The sequence below is a fragment of the Lissotriton helveticus genome, chromosome 10 (assembly GCF_964261635.1).
Source record: "Lissotriton helveticus chromosome 10, aLisHel1.1, whole genome shotgun sequence".
NCBI lineage: Eukaryota > Metazoa > Chordata > Amphibia > Caudata > Salamandridae > Lissotriton > Lissotriton helveticus.
The window spans coordinates 1,025,363,370-1,025,384,715 of NC_136071.1; the positions used below are offsets into that span (position 1 = coordinate 1,025,363,370).

Below are 21,346 nucleotides of genomic sequence, written 5' to 3' on the forward strand. Positions count from 1 at the left end.
ATGTCCATTTGAGAACTGATTGCTTCGTATGCTCCAAGTCAATTAATAAATGTATTTAACCCACAGAATACTTGGGTTGGACCCTTTCAGATCATAGTCTTCTCTTTTTGACACTGCAACCAGTGAATAAACGTCCACTCATACCATCATGGCGGCTATACTCATCTTTCCTGGAGGATTTTGTCTTTAGAGACTCGTTAGCAACTAGGATTGCTGAATTCTTACCTACTGAACCGGGCTCAGCATCGAGTTGTGGTCTTGAAGAGTCAGTTAGTGGGTATCCAGTGTGACCTGGACAGAGACCTGCAGAGGTTGGAGGCTGATCTCCATGTGCGAGATAACTAACTGGGTGTTAGCCTGGGAAGCCTTCCGCTATTGCCGGAGACACATGAACTGTATAATGTGGCACTGGAACGGCTACGATGCCATGATTATAAAAACTATGTAAATAGGGTCAATGAAAAGTATGGGCGGTGGGCATGGCTCCTTCTCTTGTTGTTTCGTGTAGAGATTGGCAGTGCCCCACTTCTCGCCTAGTGTCGATAGGGAACTGTCATTAACTTGCCAAAGCATATAAATGAGGTATTCAGGTCCTATTACGTGTCCCTCTATCATTTGCCTTAGTCAGGCCTTCCGACAGCACTGGAATCCTTCTTGGAGAAACTTGCACTTAGGTCCCTTTCAGAGGTGGAACAAGAACACTAGGCGCTTCAGTGTCAGACGTTGAGGTGAAAAAATGTCATCAAAGATATGGCGATCGGGAAGACACCTGATGGGCTCCTCTTGGACATTTACAAGGTGTTCGCGGGCAAACTGGTGCCTAAATTAGCGGAAATGTGTGCAGAGGCTATGAAACGGGTATCCTCCCTGCAGTGACAAGAGAAGCACTGGTGGTTCCCCTGCCCAAATCTGCATTGTGGCGTGTGGCACCGTCTGACTTCCGCCTCTGTTAAAATCTGACTTCAAAATTCTCAGTAAAGTATTAGCGTCCGGGCTGTTACCCCATGTGCAAATGGTTTTATACCAACCCATATCACCTCTCATAACCTCTGTAGACTTTATTCTATTCTGTACACCCAGGACCAGCCAACTGTCTCTTGAGAAGGTGTTCGATGCAGTGCGTTTGGATGACTTTGAGGCCACTATTTATCACATGGGACTCTGTGCTAATTGGGTGAGATGGGTCAGGCTACTCTACACTCACCCAAAGGCTAGGGTTAAGTAGGACACACAAGTTTGGAATTCTACAAAATATGGATCTACTAGACATGGATGCCCCCTGTAACCACCCTTATTCGACCTGGTCTTGGAGCCGCTTGCAGAAAGGTCCTGAATGGAGGGAATGGATTGTGGCGTTAAGCTAGGTGGCTCGGTCCTTGTTATTTCATTATTTGCAGATGACCTACTTATTTACCTTCTGGATGATGTGAATAATAATCCCCAGGCTTTGTGGCTCCTTGAGGAATTTGGACAGTGCTCAGGCCTCTGGGTAAACTGGAGTAAAACATGTGTTTCCTGTGGTTGCTGGATTGAGTCGCCCTATTTCTTTTCCCACCTAATATACTTTGGGCTCCATGAACTGTTAAATACTTGGGCATCCAGGTCTTCTAGATGTGTCTCCTTTTGGCGCACACTCAAGCTACCAACTGTGGCACATATTGCGCTCTCTAAAATGGCCATGCTTCCGAGGCTTAACTTTTTTGTGAACTTTCAGGTGAAAATCCTGGTTTCGGATGCTTAACACAATCCCGCTGTAATTGATTTGGGAAGGTGGGCGCCAGAGAGTTGCATCAGCTATCCTCTTCCACCCCCCTCTTGGGGGTGGCCTGGAAGCACCAGACTTTGAATTGTACTTTCTTGCAGCTTCACTTCAGTTGATCACAAAATGGCTTGATGGAGTGGGCTTATCAGAACTTGGTCAGTTGGGCACTGAACCCAACCAGGGACTCCTGCTAGCGAATCTGTCGCTCCCGCCACTTCGATTCCCTGCCCGGGTATCCTTTTTGACTACTGCCCTGAGCTGCTGTCAATGTGGGCTGCCACGTACTGGTAAGGTGAGCCAATATGCCCCTAAACTGCCATTGGTGGGCCTCCCTCACAACGACCCATTGACTTTCCTTTGTGCAGTAAATCGACTCCTGGATGGAAGCGGGGTTGGTGACCCTGGAAGACTGTTTCCAAACAAATGTCTTAATTCTCTTTGTAGAACTGGTAGAACAAACAGGGCTGCCAGTGGGACAATTTCTTACCTGAGAAGTGCTTACTCATGCCATACAGGACCTGGGGGGAGATGCGGAAGCGGAACCTCCCACACATGTGGTTGTGATCTCGCATAGTCTTGTAGTTCTATAAGGCTCTACATGAGCTGGTAATGACACCTTTAGGATTTCGGGACTGCTGATTTAGGCCGCAACATGACAGACAATGAATGGGGATGGTGCTTGCATATATACAGAAAGTCTCTGGCACCATGCTTCTTAAATAAAACAATTTAATTACACCCACAGGACGTACCTTAATCCTCATAGGATTTAGATTACCTACCGCCGGGAGGCTAGAGGTTGCCGTCTCTGCGCAGCACTAGATGCTGACTTCGGGCACATGACCAAGGGCTTGCAGGGTTTTGGGGGAAGGTAATTCTGCATCTTAATACCCTGTCTAGGTCACTCGTTAATACCCCTGCTGTTTGTTTACTAGGCCTCTTCCATAGGCCGAGCCCCAAGAAGATGGGGATCAGATTTGTGGACTTGACCCTAGCCAAGCGATGGGTGACCCTGGCTTGGAAATCACCCAAGGGACCTAAAAGGGAACCATATGATGTCTGATGTCACACGCTTTACACAGGCTGAGAAAAGGGCGCTTCAGAGGGAGGAAGCAAGGGGTGTCAGTTATTCTTTGATCAGCTTTAGATATGCATGCACACGGTTATAACTTGTAATTTGAATGTGTGTTATTATTCTCTACTGGCATCTAGTGCTCCTGAAAGAGTGACCATAACCCCATCCCCGTAGGTCTTTTGCTTGCTCTCTTATTCCTGCTTACACTGCGTGGACTAATAATTGTAAACCCAGGAAACTGATTCAGTGTTAATACTGTACTGTATTGTTGTGAACTTTGAAATGCCAATTAACTCTTTTGTTGTTTTGCTTACTTCAACCTAATGTCTTGTAATCTGCGCTATACGACTTGTTAAACCTGTCATCCTTAAGGTGATCTTCCACGTCTTTGCCTGCTTACCTCCACTTTTTGCTGTATCTTTTTGTTGGGCGTTAGGACTCTAAGCACTTTACCACTGCTAACCAGTTCTAAGGTGCATGTGCTTCTGCCCGAAACATGGTGACATTGGTATATATCTGATTAGCATATTTAGTTTAGCCGTAAGTTCCTTGTAAAGTGGTATACCCTATACCCAGCGCCTGTACCCTAAATGCTACCAGTGGGCTTGCAGCACTGGTTGTGCCACCTACATATGTAGCCTTTCAAACCTGACTCAGGCCTGCCATTGCAGGGCCTGTATGTACAGTTTACTACCACTTTGACTTGGCATTTAAATTGACTTTCCAAGCTTTAAACTCTCCTTTTATTACTCATTGGTCACCCCCAAGGTAGGCCCTAGTCAGCTCTGTGGGCAGGGTGCTGTATAACTGAAGGGTAGGATATGTACTGTTAAGGTTTACATGTCCTGGTAGTGACAAACAGCTACAGTTTGCGTTCACTACTGTAAGGCCTACTCCTCTTATGGGCTAGCATTGATAATTCCTTAAAGCACTTTAAAACTGTAATTCCTGATTAGAAAGGAGAAACTAAATCCTGTTTCATATCTTTGGCATGGTAATGATAAATCCATTTTAGTGGTAAAGTTGGATTTGACATTACTATTTTAGAAATGCCACTTTTAGAAAGTGAACATTTTTTTTGCTCTTAACTTTGCTTTGTGTGCCTGTAGCCTGTCTCCAATAAATGTCTGGGCTGGGTGACAGCTACTGTTGGTGCATTCTCTAGACCGCTACAAACACAGGATGGGTGAATGGGATGGAGGACTAGGACTAATCTGCATCTGGATTCTGATAGCCTTTCTGGGCAGGAAGGGGGAGGGAGCTCACACATCTGAATAGGCTGTGTCCTGTTCCCACACAAAGGACTGATTACACCCCCCCCCCCAAGATAGCCTGGCAGACAGGTCTGGGTTAAAATAGGACATTTACACTTCAAAGAGCTGCTTTGAAGTAACCCTCCCCCACCACCCATTTCAAAGGCACATGTGGGTATAACTACTGGGCCTCAGACCCTACCAAATCAGTACACTACTGGACCTGGGAAGAACTTTGGTGAAGTAAAGACTGCTGTGCTGTAAGGATTGCCGCTTTGCCTTGACTGACTGTTCTAAGGAGCTGCTTCTCTACTTTGCTGAGCTGCCCTGCTGCCTGCTGATCTCTTACCTGCTGGGGACAAGGACTGGACCCGTCTCACTTGAACCCAGAGTGACTCCAAGGGCTTCCTGGCTTGCATCCTGTTTTCTGAAATTCTCCTGGACACAAAAGACTTCCTACTATTCTGCTGGACTCTGCCATCTGTGAGTCCTACCCTTGCCTGAGGTGCCCCCTCCAGTCCTGTGCCTCATAAATGGGTCCCGCAGCTATTGTGCGACAAAACCGATGCATCTTCACCACTACGGTGGCCGGAACAGACACATGGCCTTTCGACGCAGAGGCTGTTCAGCAACAGCGGTTGTACAGCCTGCGTGGCTCGACGCCGATGCTGTACACGGCTCAACAACGACACATTTCCTGCATTACAATGGAGCTAGACGACGACACAGTGACCCGACTGAATGGAAAAGATAGATTCATCGTGCCCTCAGCATTGACACTTTGCTCCATCCAAGGTACTGTTTCAACGGGACCTGATGAGTCTTGTAGCCGGAATGCAGTGCATCACAATAGACCTGAACTTTGGATTTACCCCGGTCCCTCGTGACCTCAAGTAACCTTTTTAGCACTATTGACTTCCAAGCAGTGTTTTTGCATTTATTCTTTAAAAATTCATGGCTCAACTTCTGCTGATTCTATTTGTGTTGTTTTGGACTTGTTTGACTCTGATAAATATTCTCTATTTTGCTAAACCTGCGAGTCTCTTTGTGGTGAATTCATTGTGTTACTGTGTGTGTTACACAAATACTTTACACATTACCTCTTGATCTGTGCCAAGCTACTAGAGGGTAAGAGAATGGGTTAATTTAAAGTGTGTTTCTAGCTTACCCTGACTAGGACTGTGGTCCCTACAGCTAGAGACCCAGTTTCTAACCACTTTAAAAGAAACTCCATGGTGTTGGACAGCCAGCGTGAAGTTGGGAAATATAATTACTCTGCTGTTGTTTATAGTGCCCCACTTTCCTGGACTCCTGAAAAATGTGATCTTTGTCTCTAAAGTCTGTCAGTTCTGTTGCTACCAGCCTCAGTTTTTCTCCAGCAGGAGGGTTCCTTGTGGAGACACTATCAGGCACATGCATCAAAAATCAGAAATAGCCATTTCTTAATTGCGAAAAATAAGGAATCGCAATTAAAAATTTTGCTATCTGGAATGCATGAAGCCCCACTCGCAGAAATAGCGATTCGCTACAAATCGCAAAAACTATTGCAAGTACACAAATGCGGCTCGCAAAACCGGACAATCCCATATAGCGATCTCGCTATTTGCGATCTCTCTGTTAGTGGAAATCGCAAAAAGTGGGTCGCATTGGAAGCAGGCTGATGACATCACAACCAGGAAGTGTCACAGACCAAGCTTCATTCAGTGTCCTGAGGAGCTCAGAGGAGGAGGCAGAGTACTGAGGCTGACCAGAATCACTGACATTACTGCATCCAGCTACCTTGTCACGCCCAGGATGGCCAAAAATACTTTAGGGGAGGGTGCCACGTTCAGGAAGAGGAAAATGAAGTTCTTCTAGAGTTGGAATTCCTAATTGAGGAGGTCCGCAGGAGCCACAACAAATTATTTGGTAAATTGTCCCTGAAGGTTCCTGAGGCTGAGAAATGAAAAATTTGGCTGCACATCAATGCTAAGGTAAATGCTGTGGGAGTCACGCAACGCAGCATTGATGATTTGAAGAAAAGGTAGTACGACCTCAGAATAAGTGCCAAGGAGCGCATTGCCGAAAGGCTGAGGGATGCAGGTCCCACAGGAGGAGGACCATCGACTGCACCCACAAACACAGCCCTTGAGGACCTTGTTGAGGTGACAATCCAGCCTGAGGCAGTGGTGGGAGACACACAGCTGGACACATCCGGTGCAGCAAGTACAACACAAGGTAAGATGCATGCAAGCGTTAATCCCTTGTATGATGAGGCACATCCCCCCCTTACCTCCCCCCGAGGCAAACACAGTATGCAGATCAAACTCCAGGCCACGTTTCCCCCATACACAAAATGCATCATGGGAGTTGTAGTCATGTCAGCAAATTGTGCATTCAAAAGTAGCAAGGGCAATCAAAAAACACCAACACAGCATGGCAGCCAGTGTATTTAGTCAGTGATTTTATCCGAGCAAAGTATACCATATGTACAGCAAATGTAGGATTAATTAAAATTAACACTGCACTGTTTCACATCACAGATGCAGCTGAGGCAGACTCTGATGACAGTGACCAACTCCACATCTCTGAGACACCTGCGGAGAGCGATGTAGAGACTCCAGTGGTCCAAGCAAGCCCACCACCACCAAAACGCAGGGCACATGTCCCCTCACTGCTGCCAATGGAGGCCGGACTAACTCCAGCATCTACTACAGTCTCCATCCAGCCACTTTTTGCCACACCAACTCCGACAGCAGCACAGGTCCAACCAGGGCTGCGGCGCAGGTCCAGGGCACATATTGCAGCATGTGTTTAGCAGGCGACAAATGTCTATGGTGGCGTAGATTCACAGATGCTTTGCGTCCAGCGCCTGCAGGGGAGACACATGGGCACAATCACTCTTCAGATCTAAAAGCTTGCCAAGAACATAAGCACAATGGGAGACCGTGTGCATGAACTAACAACAGTGGTAGCAGAGGGCAATCGCCAAACAAACGCAAGCCTACAGGAGCTCACACAGGCGGTGCTAGGCTACTAAACGGAGAAGGCATTGCCAGAGCCTGATCCGCACCTCTGATAATACAAGGGCCATCAACAAGCTCAGCAACACCACAGTGCTATTGGCACGCCGCTCAGTTGCAATGCAAGTTGCCCTCTGTCATGTCTTTGGGGATGTTGCAAGGGCCTTTGGACAAGTGACCACAGCGGTAGAACACTTACAGTCCGGGACAGTGAGTGCCATCAACTTGGAAGGGGAGTGAGGAGGCATCGAGCCTCAGTAGCATGTCGGTGCCAGTGACCCCTGCCAGGAGGCGCAGTTCGCGCAGCACCACATCCACACACATCCTGTTGATGTTGCAGAGGCACGCGATAGGAGGCTGGGTGTACGTGGCAGGAGGCACTAGCCATGCATATTCTAATTTCTGGGCTGGGGGGTGTAACCAAGGTCCTTTACGACGTGGTGATTGACAAACAGTGCTTGTAACTATTTTCTGTAGATTTTACGCCTCAGTTCAATCACCCTCACAATTTGCACTATTCTTATTTTTACTTAACATGGGCTCATGTTAATAAGACATTTACGTTCACCATGCAGTTGTTAAGGCTCATTATTACCCGCATCAGAAATAATGTTGGGTGATGTGTGCACGTCTCCTCCGCCCTTCTGTTGAGTTTGCCACATGCGCCTGTCGGTGTTGTGCGGGTGGTTGGTCGTCCCCATCAGACTCCGAGTCAGACATATTGAGGTGTATGCCTCTTCTGGTGGCAATGTTGTGCAACATGGCACATGCAGCCACGATCCTGAAGCAGGTCTCTGGGCTGTACTGAAGCGCTCCACCAGTCTTGTGAAGAATGCAAAAACGACTTTTCAGTATCCCGAAGGTGCGTTAAATCACATTCCATGTGCTTATGTGTGCCGCATTGTGCCGCATTGTACCTCTGCTCCTGTGGTGTGGCTGGGTTGAGGTACGATGTCAGGATGTAGTCCCACACGGCGTATGCGCTGTCCCCTACAGGGTGAAAAGCAAAGGGTTAGCCACAGTTAAGCAATTACATTTGGTTTATTGATGTAGCAAATAGGTATATGTGTGTACCTAGTAGATGCCCGTCGCCAAATTCACCCCTGAGCAGATGCCTGTGGATGCCACTGTGCCGGAATATATAGGAGTCATGTGTGCTTCCTGGAAATTGTGCCACAGTGTCCGTTATAATATGCTTAGCATTGCACACAACTTGCACATTAATGGAGTGGTAAGACTTCCTGTTCCTGAAGATATATTCGTTGGCTGCTGGGGGACAGATGGGGGTCATGCGCACAGTCTGTGCATCCGATCACATGCGGGAATTGGACTTCCTGGTAGAACTCCTGTTTTGTCTCATTCAACTCCTGTGGGGTTGTGGGGAAGGGGATGTGTGTGTGGATCCTTGTCATCATGGCGTCAAGAAAGTTTTTGGAAAAGCGTGAGAGTGAGCTTTGTGAAACGGGTATGGCTGCTACGCACTGGAAACTGCCCGACGCTAGTAGGTGCAGGCAACATAGCACCTGGACATGTGCGGGGATTGCATTTGTCCTACGTGTCTGGCGCTGCAATAGGGGTTCCAATTCAGCAATTAGGTGCAGGATCATTGCACGGTTCAGCCTGTACTTATCGTATATCTCATCCTCAGTCTGGCACAGCAATGTAATGCGCACTCGGAAAATCCTCTCCTGTATCCTCCTTCTGCGCGGAGCTGCTGCATTGATCCTCATCCTCCTCGCCAGCACGTAGAGGGCTGCCATTGTGAAAGGCTTCTGGGGTCTCCTGAGTCATTTTTAAAGGGTTTCTGATTAGTGGCACCTGTGCGATTTTTTTCAACTTTTTTTTCTTTCTTTTTTTTTGTGTTTGTTTGTTTTTTGTTTAACTTTACCACCCGATTGTGATTTCCCTTGTTCTGCACTTGCTAAATAGCGATTTCCCTGTTCATCTCTAATTGCGATTTTCCTTGCTATTTGCAGTTGTATGTTTCGCTGTTTAAGAAATCTTAATTTTGCTTCTCGCAAAATTTGCGGCAGAGTTTTTTAGCTTTTTTTGGTGGTTTTTTTGTTGCATTTTCGGTATTTTGGTTGCTGCATTGGAAAAAGCTGTTTTGCGGGCGCTAACGGTCTACTTTTCCAAATCGCAATTTTTGCAAGGATATTTTTGCTTTATGCATGTGCCAGTATGTGCCTTCTTGAGTGAGAAAAAGTAGGCAAGCTCCATGGGCCATCACTGTTGACAGCCAGTGCTCCATGAACTCAATCATGTTTTAAGTCTGTGTACCTTTCGCGAAGACCACCACTCCTATATTGCTGCTCCAAGTATGACCTTCCGTATCTTCTGCTCTTCTTTCTAGTAAGCGAGTCTGCTGTGTTAGGTCCAGTACTTGTTGAAGCTTAGTCGCGGTATTTTAAAGTATCTGCAATATATTTTGTGCGGTAGTGACTCTGATGTAAGGCTCATCAACTAAGATCCGTCAATCAATAATATATTGATCTATTTTAGCTTTAATACTTCTGTGGATGCTGTATCGGCCTCTAGACACATGTCCTTCCAATCTTGATTGGTTCTGATCCTTGCACTGTCCCCTTCACCTGGCTTCAAATGTGACTGTGTTCTTATCTAGCATGTTGCGGAAGGTCACATGGCGTCATTTACACCAGTTTGTTTGATCTGGGTTTTCCCCATGGTACTCTTTTACTTATAGTAAGTCTTAGCAGTGTTCAATATCATTAGTCCTTTTCCAATACTGAAGCAGTAGAATTCACATAACTTAAGCAAACTTTACCATTTTCAATCAGTTGGCACGTTGCGGTCATTGTCAGACTATTTACACATTATGGGCACGTCTTTGAAGTTTTGTGTTTGCACCTCACGGCTGCTCGTAGTCCAGTCGCCTTGTTTCTTCACTGCTTCTGGTACCTGTTAGGTTATGTAATAGGGCCACTTTGAATAGGGAACTCCTTTTCCTATTGGCTCCAATTTCAAAGCAGCTTTATTGTCACTGGCTCAAGTTGAGTGCTTCCAGGAAACATCTGGCACTGGCTTAAGTTGAGGGCCTTTCGTAACCATTTAGGTCACACTCACAGGTGTTGACTACATACAGAATGCTCCACCCACACACCCTTCTCCCTGAGAGAGGTTTTTCATTGTCCCTCCTGGTGAATTCTGTGATTTGTATTTTTTTTATTTTTTTTGTAAATATTTTCATTTTTTTGTTGGAAGACCGCTCATTGTGGCTTGTCGATGCTCCCTACCCATAAAAACCTGTTCAACTAGTTTGATTAGTGAGAGCTGTAATCAGTCCGCTGTTAGGGTGTTTTGGACAACCCCCACTATGTTTTCTCACAGGTGGTCAAGATCTCAAATGTTAAGGGTTCACATCCGGTTTAAGTCAGCCATTCCCGTCAGGTGCTGATGTGACACCGAGTCGCTCTTTCTCTATTGTGAAGCTACTACTCCCGCGGGATAGGGCAGTTTTCTAAGCAGCAGCCTCTACACCATTCTCGTAGTCCGGGTATTATTAGGAATTGGCACTCCCCACCATTCACTTACTTCAAAACCACTCTGGATTCACCCCAACATCCTTCACATACGTTACTGCTTGGCTGTCATCTTGGTTCAGAACCCGGGCCTTTCACAACGCTGGGCAGATGTTGCTGATAAACCGATCGATACAGCTGCATGTAAATGTAAATGTAAATGTGGGATACTTGTAAAGCGCACTGCGACTCCATGGAGTATCCTGGCGCTGTAGACCGCTGGGGAACCCGTCCTGGTTTTCCCTGTGAGATGGTCCCTTTCTGGGTATCTCCAGGGTGAAACCAGGCATCCCCGGCGTCTGTGGGGGGCCGTTGTAGAGATGAGGCAAGCTTAATGCCCAGAGTTACCGAGTGTGATCCCTGGTTAGAGTAGGCACTGAGGCGAGAATTATCGAGTCCGTTGACCCTGGTCCAAGACTCTGCCACGTCGGGAATTGAACCCTGGTCCCGGGCCGTTCTCTGCTTACAGGTCTGCCGCCTCTAACCAGTGAGCCACACCCTCCTCTGGCTGTAACACATTCTTGCCAGATCTAGTAGGATTCACTCTGATATTTAGCTGCTGCAATGGAGTTTGGCAGAAAAGCTGTCAGCAGTTTGTTCCTCCCCTCACAAATTGAATTCATATATTATTGAAAAGTTAGATGTGGTTACTTTTTCATATGTATAACTGAAGCTGGTAATGCCCGCCTGCAGTGCTGTAAAACTCACTAAAACTAATTGAAATTCCAAACATATACAGCAATATCTATTAATAAGGAAGCACATATTTCCTCACATTAAACAGCCTCGTGTTGCTGCAACCTTTTTGTAGCTGTATTTTCTTGGAGGACTTGAGCACTGTACATGTGAGGATAATATGTATAAATATATGCGGAGGTTATCAATAATCACCATTGTACCATTGTTGGGTGTAGGGAAGGGACATTACATGACGAAGGGTGAAATGTTGAGTGGGTCATTTTCTTGAGTAATTTCAGCCCTTCTGTAGTACTGAGATGGTATTTATCTTTGCACTCTAGTAACAAAGTGAATCGACTTTGTTTATTATTACACTTATCCCAAATGACGTGATATTGGGCACAATTATTTTCGCTGTCATGGCTAAGGTAAATGCATAATTGTATATTTGCAGATGTGTAGAGTCTAGTAGTCTGTTACTCAGTGCAGATGGTTTCTGAACTGCTGTTTTGTCACGTGGAGGAGTGACCACTAAATGTACAAAACATAAACCAGGGACTACTTTTATGCACTTTTATACAATCACGCTGTATATGCCTATTTGCTGTTAGCTTATTTTTGTTTTTGATGCAAAGTTATTGTAACATGCCAAGTGTGATATTTTAAACCGTCTTAACCCCTTACGTGCAGGTGTCAGCCAATGGCCGACATCAGCAGGCCCTCCCCAGTGCGTTTGTTGGTTATTGTCTGACACTGGGGAGGTATTTAAAGGCCCCTCGGGTGCTCTGCACCAGAAGAATTTCTTTATTTAATTTTTTATCTCGGACTGCTCAAGAAGAGCTTTCTGAGCCGCCTGAGCGCTTTATTTCTTTTACTGCAATGACGATCGGCACGCCGGGCGGGTCTGTTGGCTTAGTGGACTAATATGTCCACCGTAGTGGCCTGTGTTTGATCTTGTGGTCACAGGTTCACATCCCGGACGGTCCACTCAGCCTTCCATCCCTCTGAGGTCGATAACATGAGTACCATTGAGTTGGGTAACAATAATCATCTGTTATTCAGTGCCAAGATACCCTTCTGGGTGAATGTGTGCTTTACAAATACACATGTATGTAACATTTAGATGAGCCAATGGGCTTGTTTACTTGCACTTATTGTCTTGGGGGCGGTATTGTTGGAAAGGGGAGAATCTCCCCTTTCCAATAAAACCTTTGCCCACTGGATCTAAGTTTGGGATCGCCACAGGAGATCCATCCCCAAGCAGGGATCCACCCACCGCATGGGCAAGGACTTCTGCTCCCTCTAAGCACCCATTGAAAATTTCAGTCCCCCCCCCGCCCAATCTGTTTCCCAAGGGCTGCGGGGCAGAAAGTCCACGAGACACCAGCGTCACTAAAAAATATAAATATAGGGGTTAAGACTGCCGACTATGAACATGGCCATGCTCTTGCACCTAAAAAAATATGATGACTGTCTTTCTGCCCCACCGAGGGCAGTCTGGGGCGATTGCTCTCAGTCTGCCACACTGGAGGGAGGGGAGCAGACAGCCCAGTAGACACCAGGGAATGTTGTTTTTCTTTCTTTAAATATTTTTTTAATATAGGGGTGAGAGATGCCCACCATGGGCTTGGCCATGCCACAACCCCATCAGGAGGACAGACAGTCTTGCTCCTCCCGGCTGCTTCCATCCATTAACCTTTGTTTGATCCGTTCCTGTCACCGGCACTAGTCCCATTCACACAAGTGGTACACCGTTTTTATCGGCACAAGTGGGGTAATGCTGGGTGGTAGGACTTTTGTGTATTCCTGTGCATTTCGGAAGTCTCTATCATAGAAATAATGTAAGGAAAACATGTGATCTTAGGCATGGTTTGAGCTTTGCTGGGCATTGTGTGTAACAACACCTCATGGGATCCATATAAGGAATGCCACCCTGGCATCTCATGATTGTCTAGTTTTCAAAAGTCATTGAATAGGTGGCACCGTAGCACTAGCTCCCCCCCGCCCCAAATACCGCTGCTACCCTTACTGCTTCTCTCTCACTTTATTGCATATTGGCCTTTTTGTGTTGTGCTCTCGTGGCCCACCCAGACAAGTTGGGTTCCGTTCGCATCGCAGGACAAGTGGGAAACTCGGGAGGATGGTAGGCAATATGTGGCTTCCCGCAGATTCCAGAACTTTCTGTCACAGAAATGTGAGGAAAATGTGCGTTTATTACCAAAATGTGCCTTTTGCAAGGGAAGCTGGGTAAATTTGCCTAGTGAGAGCCACACAAGTCACGCACCCCTATATTTCCACAGGGTGTGCGTTTGTCAAAAACGTTTACATTTCTGGTTCAGAAAACAGAACGTAAGATATCTATCTGTTGCTAAGTTTCCCTAGGTGTGGCTGAGCTAGGTATATATTCATGTTGCATTTTGGGCTGTTTCCTGTCCTGGGTTCCAGACCAACACACAGAGGAAGGTACCATTTTTATCGGGAGACTTGGGGGAATGCTCGGTGGAAGGAAGTCTGCGGCTCCCTTCAAATTCCAGACCTTCCATCACAGAAATGTGAGGAAAATGTGTTTTTTTAAAGTCGAAGTTTGAGGTTTGCATGACATTCTTTGAAAAAAAAACTGGGAGAGCCACACAAGTCATCCCACCCTAGATTCCCCCAGATGTCTCGTTTTAAAAAATGTGTAAGTTTGCTAGGTTTCCCTAGGTGCTGGCTGAGCTAGGCCTCACAATCCACAGCTACCCACTTTGCAAATAAAGGGTAAGTTTTCAGTGGAAACATGTGATGTGTCTTTATGGTTTCGGTCCGCTTTCTGTTGTGGGTACTAGACCTGCCCACAGAAGTGTGGTAACTTTTTTATTGGAAGACAGGTGGGAGCATAGAATAGTAGAACATTTGTTATTAGCAATCGCATTTTGCTGCATTTGTGCATTCCAAATATAAGCCAATGTGTAAGAAATAAAACATTTAAAAAAAAATACCCTCTAAATCATATGCTAGTACAGGTATGCACAAATTCAGAGATGTACAAAAAATACTGCTCCTAAACCCCATATCCTTTGCCCATTTCAGAAATACATAGGTTTCCTAGGTACACATTTTTCATTCTACATATTTCACTTAATGAATTAGTCCATAATCCATACACAATAGTGGCATTTTACAGTGTAGGTCAGTTGTTGACTCTGGGTACCTTGGATTCTTGGAGAACCTACCAACCCTATATATATCCCGCAAACAGAAAGTTCTAGCGGGCATAATGGTATTTTGCATTTGTAAATTTGACATTGTGACAAAGTTATAGATGAAAGAATTTTGACAAATTGTCGATTTTCCTACTCGTTTTCATTTTTTCTTTATTTCAACAGTTATTTTATTTGGGTATTCAGAATCTCTTCTACTTTCTGAAAATCTATACCTTTCCAGGACCACCCATGGTTTTTACACTGGTTTCCACTACAAGCGGGAAGTAGGTTAAGTGCAAAAAAATCGGAAAAATGGACTACCTCTTTTCCGGATAGCTAGGAAAATGGTGTCTTTAGTACAGCAAACTGTTCGTTGATGCCCTTTTTAAGGGGAAAAACACACTTTTATCCAGAGTAGTTTTCCTATTTTTTCCCCAAAACTCTAAATTTTGCTATATTTTGCCTGTTTTCTCGGCCCCCTCCAGAGGAATCTATATACCCGTTTAGATTCCCCAGGATGTTAGAGGAGAAAAAAGGACACAAATCTGGTATGGATACCTTATGCTGAAAAAAAGTTATGGAGCCTTAAGTGCAAACTACCCCAAATCACCAGAGACGTAGTCAGCACTAGGGGGAATACTCCCAGCAGTTAAGGGGTTAAGTTGTTATGCTGCACTATGGAAGTAACCTGGAATCCGACTTTTTTACTGTAGTAAAGTCTGAATGTGTATTTATTGGTATTCTTACTCTAAATAACCTGACCTTGGGCAAGTTCATTTTAGTTTTTCTAACATTGACAGGTCATCTATTTCTGAGTGGCAAAGGATTAAGCATTCTTTTTAGAGTTGACCTTATTCTTGCTTTTGAAATGTTCTGTTCCTAAAAATATAGGTTGACTTCAACTAACAAAATACTTTTTTTCCTGCAGTATGCAAGTGTTGAAAAAAATGGAGAGTTCTTCATGTCTCCCAATGACTTTGTAAAAAGGTACTTGAATCTAGCTGCTGATGTTGACCCCAATCCAAAAACCCTGCAACTCCTGGCGGGTGTGGTCGATCAAACCAAAGATGGGTATGTGATGTTTTTATATTCTTACACCACCAAATATAATGATGGCTGCTTTTACTGTTCTTTCTATTTCAGAAACATCTGTTCATTCATGTTTGAGGTACTCGTGGCATGGTGGTCTTGCGATTTCATGGGCTGGGCGAAACATACAGACAGTTTTTTATTTTTTCTATTTTGTACCAGTAGCTTGTGAACAAATGTGATTTGTGACGATCGAGTAAGCTCCAGAATGAGGGTCTACTTAGAATTAAGCAGAAGGGGCTCTAATTTGTGGAACAATATAAGCATGAGTGTGCAGTATTTACATTGGTGGTGCAGAATCCGATGTGCACCTTTATTGTGCAAGTGGACTCTTTGATATTAAAAAATAAATAAATAAAAAAGCCTACGCATTGACACAGCAAATATGCATCGCCTGTGAATAAATTGGCTTTGCTGCTGCTCGTTTTTCTCCTGAATGTACACCATGCATGTGGGGCATCCATCGTTGATTGTATTTTTATAGGATTTCCTCAAAACATAAGGATATTACTTAACACTCCTGGCGCTAAGCTTACATATCGGTACTATACTGCCAACAGTATGCACATGCACCTCTTTGGGCTCTGGTTACTTAGGAAACCGCCAGGTCTTAAAGGCTTTCCTAAATGGCAAGTTATGTTGAAGATCTAAATAAGGGTGGTAGCTCATTCCACAGCTGGTCTGCTTTGACTGTGATGGCCCAACTCCTTGTCTTGACTTACGAAATTTGTTTATGCAGACCAAAACAAAGATATCTCCCAGGAGTATATCCATTTAGTCTGTGTTATAGAGGCACAAGGCCTTAACCCCGTAGTGCCTTGAACACAATGCAAATGGCTTTGAAGATGACCCTCTGCTTCAGGGGAAGCCAGTGCAACTCCTTTAGGGCATTCGATGCAAAGATCTGTGGTATCTGTTCAACGCCAGTTTTGCCTCTGCTACTTGCACTCTATACAATCTCTTAACCAATTATTCAGGAGCTCCAAGTAGCAGGGTATTGCAGTAGTTTAATCTGCTCAGTTTGGCACTATGCAAAACAAGGGATTTGGCTTGGATCGGCAGTAGTGGTAGCACCTTCCTTTGACTGCGAACAACTCTCTGTATTTTATTGTTCACAATAGGTCATAGCAACCTACAGCTAAAGCTGTCTGTAGACAAGACCTAAAATATGTTGACTGATCAAACTGGAAGTGCAAAAAATAACCTTGGTAGAAAGTCACAAATTGTCCATAGACTGCTGAGCTGGGAATCCTTTCACAGGACAGCTAAAAAATAAAGCATACATTGTTACAGTGAAAGTGGTTGCATATGCAATTCTGAAATATTATGATTGTAGTGTAATTTGGGAACCTGTTAGGAAGAAAGGGTCTATAAATCCAAATAATATGCAACTGGCAGAGAAATATCATTATCTCTGGTAGTGTCTGGCCAGCAGACCCCTTACAGATGAGCAGCCACCCGTGAAGGAAAGGCAGAATGGTAGAGTCTGTATATATTTATTGACAGATATGTTGTAGTAACTCATGCCAAATCAAAATTGCAAACCTTAGCACTTGTGATGACGGAGGAAAGGATAAAGCCTTTAATGCACTTATAAAGGGACGTAGAGAAGAGGTTCTTAAACTTTAGACTTCTATGGACCCCCATTTCGAGCGGAGTACTCATGCCTAAGCAATTTCTTCCTTTTTTGAAATTCAAAACAATAGACAAAAATACAGAAACAGGTATGCATAAAACTAATTCACACATAGTAAAATATTGTATTTCGTTCACAAACAAATATAGGAATATTGAACATATAATTGCAAGGTTGGAGCTTTTCTAACTTTGGTTTTAAATTCTAAAAGTCAAAGTGAAAGGCTAGGAATCTAGTGCATCGGTTTTCTTTTTTTGCTACTAATGCATTACTTCCTTCTGTTGGTGCTGCAATTAAGGCTACCTATCATCCATACTGTATTATGTTTGCTGTACATGCTCTGCTTCTACTAATCAAACAAATAAATGTTTACTCTAGTTTGTTATGCAATGTTATGTCTATTTATATAGCACACTAATCGCCTTTGGGGGTATCCAAGTGCTTGAGCAGGTATGTAGGCGTGCAGTTCCCGCAGAGTTATTCGAAGAGGTAGGTCTTCTGCTTCTTGCAGAACTCAAAGTGAAGAGGTGTCTCTGATGTGTTGTAGGAGATCATTCCATGGTTCGAGGCATGTGGGCTGCTAAATTCATATCTTAGCATTAGATCGCCGCCTAGTGTTGGGCTCGGATGATTGCACATTGTTGTCCTGGAAGAGTCTTCGAAGTATCCTGAGATAGGTGGCTCCTCCCCTGGACTACAGTGCGCATGGGCATCGGCTCCATCCCCAGATTGTTTTTTTCCGCCATTGGGTTCGGATGTGGTTTCGACGTCTTACTGTCGGAACCAAGTAAAACTATCTTTTACCGGCCAAAAGGCCTCGATTTTCTTGCGTCGGTATTGTCTGCGCTCGGTCTCGAGTCTTCCGTCTCTTGAAGCCGGAATAAGCGGAGTTTTCTTCGCTTTCTAAACTTTGAGGCCTTCTCATCGCGACACGACAGCAAGCCTTTACGGACATGGAGCGGAGCCCGTTCAAGTACTGCCCGCTCTGTGGGTCTAAGTACCCACACATCGATCTACACCCTGTGTGTAACAAGTGCCTTTCACCGGACCACGACGACGGCAAGTGCAAGGCCTGTGCACAGTTCCGCTCCAAGAAAACTCTCAAGCTTCGGCGCGCGGTGCGCTTGGAAGCTAGGCAAGCGGCCCCGGATCCGGAGAACATCTTCGGCGACCCGGAAGAAGAGGTCCAGGGTCACCTTCTACAAATCTCCCCCTCACAGTCGGAGGTCGAGGCGGATCCGGGTGACGACGACGGAGTCGCGGGTCCGGTCCTCGAGTACGTCGAAGAGGTAGGAGACGACGATGAAATTTATGGGGCCGCGGCGGACAGCTCTGCGGACGAGCTCTGCCCCGAATGTTTCGAGGACGACCGGGACACGGGATCGCCTGTCGGCCTTACCCTGGACCCGTTGCCGCAAGCCACAGCCCCGCCTTCAGGCCCGGCTTCGGACTCACTTGCTGGGCACGATGTTTCGAAACCGAAACTGAAACCGTCGGGGTCGTCAACACCTAAAATGGCCGACCCGAAATCGAAACTGAAACCAAAGGACTCGAGTGTTCCTAAGATGGCTGCCGTGCCGGTGAAGAAGTCGGTGCCCGTCACCCCGTCGGCTCCGTCGACCTCCGGTCCGCAGAAGCCGAGGAAGTCGGTCGATTCCGACGCTCCGAAATCGAAGCCGACGCCCGATGAAGGGGCCCCCAAGAAAGATAGTCGGCTCGGATCAACGGCTCCGGCGCCGTCCAAGCCCGCCAAGGTCGGCTCCAAAGAGGCTACGCCCAAGAAGTCGGCGCCCCGGACTCAAGATTCGGAGGACCCGAAGAAGGTTTCCGCGCCCAAACCGCACAAGGCCCGCGAGGGCGTCGGATCCGAGGGACCGCTCAAAGCATCCTTGTCGGCGACAAAACCAACTGGCAGTGTACCGTCCCCTATTGCGGAGTCACTGCAGAGAATCAGGGAGAAGGCCCTTGCTCCATCGGCTCCGATGCCATCACCGCAGCCGCAAAAGGACGCTCCGGCTAAGCCTTCGGGGAAACTCCTTTTTCTCTTGCCACCTAAGGAGGCGCCGAAAGCGTTTTCGACGAAATCGGCTCCGAAGCAGGTTTCCTCACTGCCAGACCCTCTTCCACGTCGTGTACTCGAATCGGTGGACGATTCGGAGCATTTCATCGATGCTGCCACCGGCAAGCTGACCCTCTATAAACGGAAGATCACTTCGGAGCCGGTGGACCCCTACGTCATCCCGTTGAAGAAGAAGAGGGTGCCCCTTGACGCCGTAGGCCTCACGGAGCCGATTCAGCCTCCTCCAAGACGGAGCCCTACTCCCTCCCCAGAACACTCTGTGGGTGAGGAAGATGATGAGGATGAACAGTACAATTTCCCCATCGATGACCCTGATGTACAACCGGATTCATACGACGACTCTGGTGACCAAAACACCCAGGGGGCGGGCCAAGACCCGCAGACCTTTAATGCACGTGCATCCCCGACTGAGGACTCAGCAGGATTTCATGCACTAATTGAACGGGCGGCGGCCAATCATGATGTGGACATGCATGCCGACCCGGTTGAGGAAGACTTCCTTTTTGACACCTTTGCCATATCTGAGAGGACAGTAAAAACACTTCCTATGCTGAAAGGTGTTCTCAAACATGCTGGAGACATTTTTAAGGAGCCTACGAGGGCTAGAGTGGTCAACCCTCGCATTGAAAAGAAGTACAGGCCTGCTCCTGCGGACCCCGTCTACATCCGGGGACAGTTGCCACTGGACTCTCTTGTGGTTGCCAATGCCAGGAAACGTGCCAACTCCCAGACAACGGGTGAAGCTCCTCCCCCGGACAAGGAGTCCAAAGTGCTTGAGGCAGGAGGCAAAAGAGTGGCTGCACAGGCGGCAAACTTTTGGCGCATCGCAAATACACAGGCGCTCCTGGCGCGTTATGATAGGGCGCACTACGACACCCTAGAACAAATTATACAACACCTGCCCCCACAGTTCCAAGAAGGCACCAAGATGCTTATTGAGGAAGGGAAGCTAATATCAAACGCAGCCATCAAGTGTGCACTTGACGCTGCGGACACAGCTGCTAGGGCTATCAACACTAGCGTTATGCTGAGAAGACAAGCCTGGCTCCGCATCTCAGGGTTCAAGCAGGATATTCAGACGACAATTCTGAATCAGCCGGTCAATCCTGATAGTCTGTTTGGTCCGGATGTTGACACCACCTTAGAGAAGATAAAGAAGGACACGGAAACTGCTAAATCTATGGGGGCTCTGCAGTCCCAACAGTTTCGTGGCGGAAATTTTCGTCGCTCAGGTGCACGTGGAGTCACCAGAGGACAGATGGGTCAACAATCCCAGTTCTCCAAAGGTGGGGCGCAAGCCTCGTTCACTAAGCAGACCAAGGGAGGTTATAGGAACAACAGCAACAGAGGTCGCGGCAGAGGAAACAACAGCTCCCGCACCTCTACTCCGAGCAAACAGTGACTCTCTGTCACTGCCCCCCGACCACCTAACACCTGTCGGGGGGAGACTGCAGCAGTTCCTGCCCGTCTGGAGAAACATCACCACAGACAGGTGGGTGCGACAATTAGTTCAGTATGGTTATTGCCTAGAGTTGAAGTCCACTCCACCCAACATCCCACCAAGGCAAAGGCCTATGTCCGCAGAGCACTTGCACTTATTGCAGCAGGAAGTAGTGGCAATGCTGCAAAAAGGCGCAATCGAGCTCGTGCCGGTGGGGGAGGAAGGCACAGGGGTATATTCCCTGTACTTCCTTATTCCAAAGAAGGACGGTTCTCTCAGGCCCATTCTCGATCTACGTCCCCTCAACCTGTACATACTATCGGAACATTTCCACATGCTTACACTGCAGCAGATTCTTCCCTTGCTAAACCAGGGAGACTTCTTAGCAACCTTAGATCTCAAGGATGCTTATTTCCATATTCCACTACACCCGTCACACAGGAAATATCTCAGGTTCACTATTCAAGGCAGGCACTACCAGTTCAAAGTCCTACCCTTCGGAGTCACAACAGCCCCGAGGGTGTTCACCAAGTGTCTAGCGACAGTGGCGGCGCACCTCAGGAGGCAGAATATCCATGTCTACCCCTACCTAGACGACTGGCTCGTACA

The 21,346-nt window shown here is 46.5% G+C and overlaps 1 protein-coding gene across 1 annotated transcript in view; it reads left to right on the top strand.

The window, feature by feature from the left end:
* Positions 1-21,346, top strand: part of SLC25A13 (solute carrier family 25 member 13) — a 707,445-nt gene that overhangs the window by 60,801 nt on the left and 625,298 nt on the right. The window contains exon 3 of the mRNA XM_078663721.1: positions 15,420-15,562. Within this exon, the coding sequence (XP_078519847.1) occupies positions 15,420-15,562 (143 nt within the window). The remainder of the gene's footprint in view (positions 1-15,419; positions 15,563-21,346) is intronic.